The following is a 5,748-nucleotide window of genomic DNA, read 5'->3' as shown; positions in this document are numbered from 1 at the left end:
ATCAACCCGGGCGGGGTTGTCTGAAACGGCTGATGAAACGGTTGAACAGAAACAAGAATGCTCATCAGCTTCATCATCCATGATCCCGATGGACAAGTCGAACGTGATTATTACTTGCTGGCGACGGCCCTTCGGACTGTGCCGTGGGCCCTTTTTGGTTACACAGCATACATCTCGAAGGGTGTCACAAGCCATGCGTCATGCGTCATTGCAGGCGGTGCGGAACGAGTTACACCTGAGAACGGCGCTATAATGACATACACTCAAATAATATAGATTCGATGAGGTGCATCGAAAGGGCCATCCCTGAAGCTAGGTAATTTGCCGGGTGATGGCTGTGACCAAGAGTGGATGAATATCAGTTGCCGGAAGAGGATGCTTGATGCGAGCAACCGTAGTCCCACGGCACACTTTGAATTCTGCAGCAAAAAAAAAATAGAATTTTCCCTCTTGGATTGCTGTTCAATTTCTTTTGTCCTGCGGTTAATTTCATTCTGGAACAGCGGGCTTCCCATGGTTGAGCCCTTTTTGTGTTTGTTTCCAGCGAGTCAAAGAAACCACCGATGGAACCGGCAGTGTACAAGGCTTCGGCGTTGCGATGTATTTTTTCCCGCGGCCGGCCAATCATAATGCGGGCTGTGCTGACCTGATGGTGGATGCGTGGTATCGCGGCCGTAAGAAACCGAGCCAGCGAGCGTCCAGGCTTGTCACAGGCGCTTCCCCCCTTTTGTCATCCTCCGGTTTGCCCCCACAACAACATCAACTTCAAATCATCGCTTCCCACATGTTGCTCTTCATCTCGCAACATCTTCCTGCTGCTCGTCTTTGCTCGCGCCCGTCCCTGTGCCTCATTTAACGCCCGTCGAACCGCAAAAAGCTGCCGCTGATTCACCTGGCGACCGTCGCTTTGCGTCTCCCTTTATTCGCCCTGCATACCTTTAGGAGCCTCCTTGACGATCGAATAACCAACTCGCTTGTCCGCCCTCACTGAGGGTTTCTTCTTTGACCCTCTCGCCGCTGGCTCGCTCGCAGACCTCCCCGTCTTTGTCGAACGCATTCCCTGGCCCGGACGGGGTTGCGCGTCGTGCCTGACGGGCAACACAATCGGAACCATTTTCGTTCCCATATTAAATCCTACCGGCCCGTTCGTCGTTTCACATCACCATGCTCTTCATCCAACTATTATGACAATAATTGTCCACATGGACGCCAAACTCATATCGATCTGATTCCGGTTTTAAACCGTCTCCGTCGGTGGTTTCTCTGGGTTGGGGTCATCCAATCCTCAGTGGGACAGCCTTGACGCTCTTGTTCGATCTATACAGCCGCTCGATATTTACCAATTGTTGCCCTTGAACTACTACTTTCTGCCCTTCCTTCGATCTCGTTTCTGGGTGGCGTACTTGTCTTGGTGGTCTTTTATTGGCTTTGATATCACTTTGATAAAACCGTTGAAAGAGACGCCGTTATTGCTGTGAAAGAACGCTCTAGATCTCGGCATTACAACGAGTTCTCGCTTGACGATACTCATTACATCGGATTTCCGTTAAATTTCGCTTTATCAATATAATGCCTACCGTTCCTGTCGATATGTTGCGAATATCAAACGTCGCCAATACTCCCACGATAGATGGTGACGAGGTGCCCGCTGAACCCGATGAACCTCCAGATCACCGAGGCTCGCTCTCTAGGCCCTGCTTGGCTGGAAACCGCTCTTTGACCGTCCCTTCTCCAATCTATGCCAAGACCAAAACCATCGGTGTGGGAGGACACAAGAAAGAATCACTCCTTACCAGAGCCCTGCTTAGCAGTCCAGAGCTATCTCCCGTCGATCCATTGGCTGCCAATCTGCCATCAATCGGGGATTTGACGGGGCTGACGACATCTTCTGCCCTGTCAAACCGAAGTGTGCCCTCGACGGCTGAGCTGACCAGTGACAGCGAGACTACCAGCCCTTTCCGCTCCAATACCCCCAGTCCGCCCCCGCAATATAACCGGTTGCCTCACATTGGTAGCCATATCAGAAAACCGGTGGACACACGCGAATTGCAATTGGAAGCTAATCTGGGTCGAAAACGTTGCATAACTTTTGCCTGCGGCCGACGGCTTACCGAAGATGACAATAAAGTGTCCAGCGAACCTATAAAAGAAGTCGCCAAAGCCGAGCCTTTCAAACGGAAGTCGGCTCTCACCTTCGTTTGCCCCGCGCGCCCCGCTGATTCTGATGGGAATGACCAAAGGGAGTGTGTTTCCACCCGAAAAGTTGTGCCTGGTGCTCGAGTTAGCCGATCTCCCGCACCTTCATTATTGCGCAAAGCCACTCAAGCCTCCGTCCATCCTTTGCAGCAAGCAAAACTCCAATCCCAGACAGCCCCTGAAAAGTCTCCGTCTATAATTCAAGTGAAAACGACAAGCCCGTTAGAGCTTTCAGATGCCGTGCGTTATCATGAATTTGGTAGCGAATCAGATGATGATGATTGGATAAACCAGACTACTGAGTACGGACAGAAGCTTACAATGAATGACTGCATGCGCAAAGAGATCGCTATCAGAAAGCTTGGCGAGGAGGCGGAAGAAGAAGCCAGACAAGATGAAGAGGATGCCGAAAACGATGAAGAGGATGAGGATGATGCGGACGAAGATGAAGATGATGACGATGGTGATGGTGATGACGGCGACGACGGCTCTACCGTTCAGGATGATGAGTCCGATGGGAATGAGTCCGATAATGAAGCTGGCTTTGCGTCTTCTGATGATGAAAGCGACGATTCCGGAGAACATGGATTTTGGACTCCAAAAGTCGCGTCCGGTGAAACATCTGAACCACACGCTCTCAGGCGAACAGCTGGTAGACGTGACTCTACTACGTCTGTCGAGTCGTACACTCAGACTCTGACACCTGTTGCTGCCCGAAGCCGGAAGCCCAGCACCAAGCCACTCAAGTTCCCGAAGTTTCGACCAGGCACTCCGACTCTGCCCGATAGCACGGATTTTGTATGTGGGACTTTGGATGAAGATCGGCCTATGGAGGCTGCATACATATCCTGCATGGAAGAACGTCGCCGTTCAAAACACATTCCCATTCCTCAGGATATCGACCCTAGCTTTCCTACGTCTGACCTAGAGGATGAAGATGATGATGGCGACGACGAGGAGCAGGGAACCGGTAATTCGGAGGCACGTTCCGTGACAAGTGTAGGAGCGCAAGCGAAGGCTTCAGGGTTGTTCAAAGGATTTGATGATGAGCTTCTTCGTGGAAGGCCAAAGGGACCTGCTCGTCATACTACGCCCAACCATTCCCCAAAGCGCTTACAGTCTCCTCCACCTCGTCGTCTCTTCGCTCGCTCGCCCAAGCGTTTGAGATCGCCACCTCCTTCTGGACGGCTGAGATCCCCGCCGCCAACCCGCCGCACTTCGGTCACACAAGGAGCTCCCACCGGCGCCCAGCGCGTGCATTTCACTGGCCTTGCCCAGCGACCGCATCGCACACGTACCTCATCATTACCCCGGACCCCCAACCCGTTCTTTGCTCGGTTTTCTCATCGCCAAACATCTAGAATGTCTTCTACGTCTCCGGTTCGTGCTCCACGTCGTCGCAACAAGCACACCCGCGGGCCGATTGACATTGTGGCCGGCCTAGAAAAGAAGCGGGAGAAGCGCAAAGAGAAATTCTGGCGTCAACATTGTCGCAAAGCGGCTAAAGAACAGCTTGAACGCAAAAGGCCTCTCTATGGCAAAGGCGCGGAACGCATGAGAGAGCTTGGACTTGAAGTTGCTGAGCGATTCAAAGCTTACAACGTCGTCAATGGCCCTCCGCTTGTGCTCTCCGTTTAAATCGACTTCTTTTTTTCCCTATTGGCATAGTTCAAAAAATAAAATAAAATAACGACCCATGATGACCAGGTGGAGTTATTTCTTCTTTTGGGAGCAGCGGGTGCTGTTTTACAACTCATTTTTATACTACTGGTTCTGTTTTCTTTTGTATATACCTTCGCTTTTCATTTCCCAGTTGCAAGTTACAACAGTCTTGCTACAATTCGTTTTCTTTTATATTACTTCTTTAATATTTAGCGTTAGCCTGAGAATGCGATACCCCAGCCAGTGGGAGGCTTATCCTGATTTCCAATGCTCAGATGGAGAGGAACTGTTTAGCTGAATTTTTTGTCATTTGCTTCGGACTCTTGTGGTTCTGCTTGTGTTTCCCTGGGAGGTTTAGCAGATATCCTTTTTTAAGACAGTCTTGATACGGCAAAGAAATGCGTTCCAAAGATCTAATAACTTTACAGGCACTATCAAAATCAGGTCCAGGAGATTTGATGCCCTCTCACCGTTGAAGAGCACTCCGAGGTGATGCTTATGTAACTAATTGCCTAGCTCACTAATCAACCAGCTTAAGCTCCACTAAACTGCATCAAGCCTAGTGCAATCCATGATGAAGTGACCAACTTATCTTCCAGTAAACTAACCTTTCCCAACGACGACGACATCAACACATCACGGTTCAACTAGCTATTCTTTCTCTGCTGCATTTATACTTGCCAGCCAGTTCTATCAAAAGCATAGGCGGACTTCCTCCTATATCTTGCCTGAATTGCTTGTTTCACAGTGCGTGATTTGGGGGTGAAACTTTTGCAACAATGTGGATTATCAACTGGTGTAAGTAACCACAGCTTTCTAACCTCCCCCATGTCTTCTATTCTGCTACTTGCTACATCCTCTATCCCATGGATTGATCCCTTGCGTTTGTTTGATTTGGATGTGGAGAGAAAGATTAGTTCCGGAACCCCATGAGGCGTGGTCGCGTGTTGAGGTCAAACTTATTCTGCCATATGTTCCGGAACAACATTGCTAACGCTTCCACTTGTTCATCTCTAGTCTATGATATTCTCGCCTCCCTGGGCTTGTTAAACAAGCATGCTAAATTGCTATTTCTCGGTTTGGATAATGCGGGAAAGTCAACTTTATTGCAGATGTTGAAGGTATTTGTGGGCCCCGAGTGGTTTAGATTGGCGATGCTTTAGTTTGTGTGCTAGTGATGATATCGTGGATATTTGCTAATGCATGGATTTGGGGGGGATAGAACGGTAGAGTTGCGCTATTGCCACCAACTGCGCATCCGAGTACGTATATGCCTTTTGAGAATCTTGGGATGTTCCGAGGGAGATACTACGCGTACATGCTCGATGCAAAGAAGACTAAAAGGAAGAAATATACTACATTTAAAACTGTGTGCTAATCGGACCTTCATTCAATAGATTCAGAAGAACTCTCCATTGGCAACAACACTTTCACGACTTTTGATTTGGGCGGTCACGTTCAAGGTAGGGCACTGGTTTGCTATAGCGCCTTTGCGATTTTATATGTTGATTTTGGGATAGCTCGCCGCCTCTGGAAAGATTATTTTCCCGAAGTTAACGGGATCGTTTTCATGATTGATGCCGTCGACTACGAACGTTTCCCCGAAGCCAAACTCGAGCTCGATGCCCTTCTCGCCATGGAAGAACTCGCCAAGGTTCCTTTCTTAGTTCTTGGTAACAAGATTGATAATCCAGCGGCCGTTTCTGAGGATCAGCTCCGCTCTGCGTTGGGCTTATACCAAACAACTGGAAAAGGGAAGGTTCCATTGGAGGGAACTAGACCGATTGAAGTGTTTATGTGTAGTATTATTGCACGATCTGGTACGTACCTTCACGTTCTTTGCTTATCCGAATACATCACTAATCTTTTCCTCCCTATTAGGTTACGGTG

General features: G+C 49.2%; 3 protein-coding genes across 3 annotated transcripts in view; 2 read left to right on the top strand and 1 right to left on the bottom strand.

The window, feature by feature from the left end:
* Window positions 1-794: 794 nt before the first annotated feature.
* Window positions 795-1,114, bottom strand: UREG_06648 (uncharacterized protein; the record flags this gene model as incomplete). The annotated part of the gene is made up of 2 exons (XM_002583635.1): window positions 795-841; window positions 937-1,114. 2 exons carry the CDS (start codon window positions 1,112-1,114, stop codon window positions 795-797), a joined length of 225 nt encoding a protein of 74 aa, XP_002583681.1.
* A 455-nt stretch (window positions 1,115-1,569) lies between these two features.
* On the top strand, window positions 1,570-3,834 carry UREG_06647 (uncharacterized protein; the record flags this gene model as incomplete). The annotated part of the gene is made up of 1 exon (XM_002583634.1): window positions 1,570-3,834. One exon carries the CDS (start codon window positions 1,570-1,572, stop codon window positions 3,832-3,834), a length of 2,265 nt encoding a protein of 754 aa, XP_002583680.1.
* An 803-nt stretch (window positions 3,835-4,637) lies between these two features.
* The window catches only part of UREG_06646 (GTP-binding protein sarA), a gene marked incomplete at both ends in the record, with an annotated part of 1,367 nt that continues 256 nt past the window's right edge, over window positions 4,638-5,748 (top strand). The window contains 5 exons of the mRNA XM_002583633.1: window positions 4,638-4,656; window positions 4,876-4,979; window positions 5,081-5,120; window positions 5,256-5,321; window positions 5,379-5,678. Of these exons, the coding sequence (XP_002583679.1) occupies window positions 4,638-4,656; window positions 4,876-4,979; window positions 5,081-5,120; window positions 5,256-5,321; window positions 5,379-5,678 (529 nt within the window). The remainder of the gene's footprint in view (window positions 4,657-4,875; window positions 4,980-5,080; window positions 5,121-5,255; window positions 5,322-5,378; window positions 5,679-5,748) is intronic.

The sequence above is a fragment of the Uncinocarpus reesii genome, genomic scaffold (assembly GCF_000003515.1).
Source record: "Uncinocarpus reesii 1704 scaffold_4 genomic scaffold, whole genome shotgun sequence".
Classification (NCBI taxonomy): Eukaryota; Fungi; Ascomycota; class Eurotiomycetes; order Onygenales; family Onygenaceae; genus Uncinocarpus; species Uncinocarpus reesii.
Note: the sequence above shows the minus strand (reverse complement) of the source record. Positions and strands in the feature narration are given on the sequence as shown.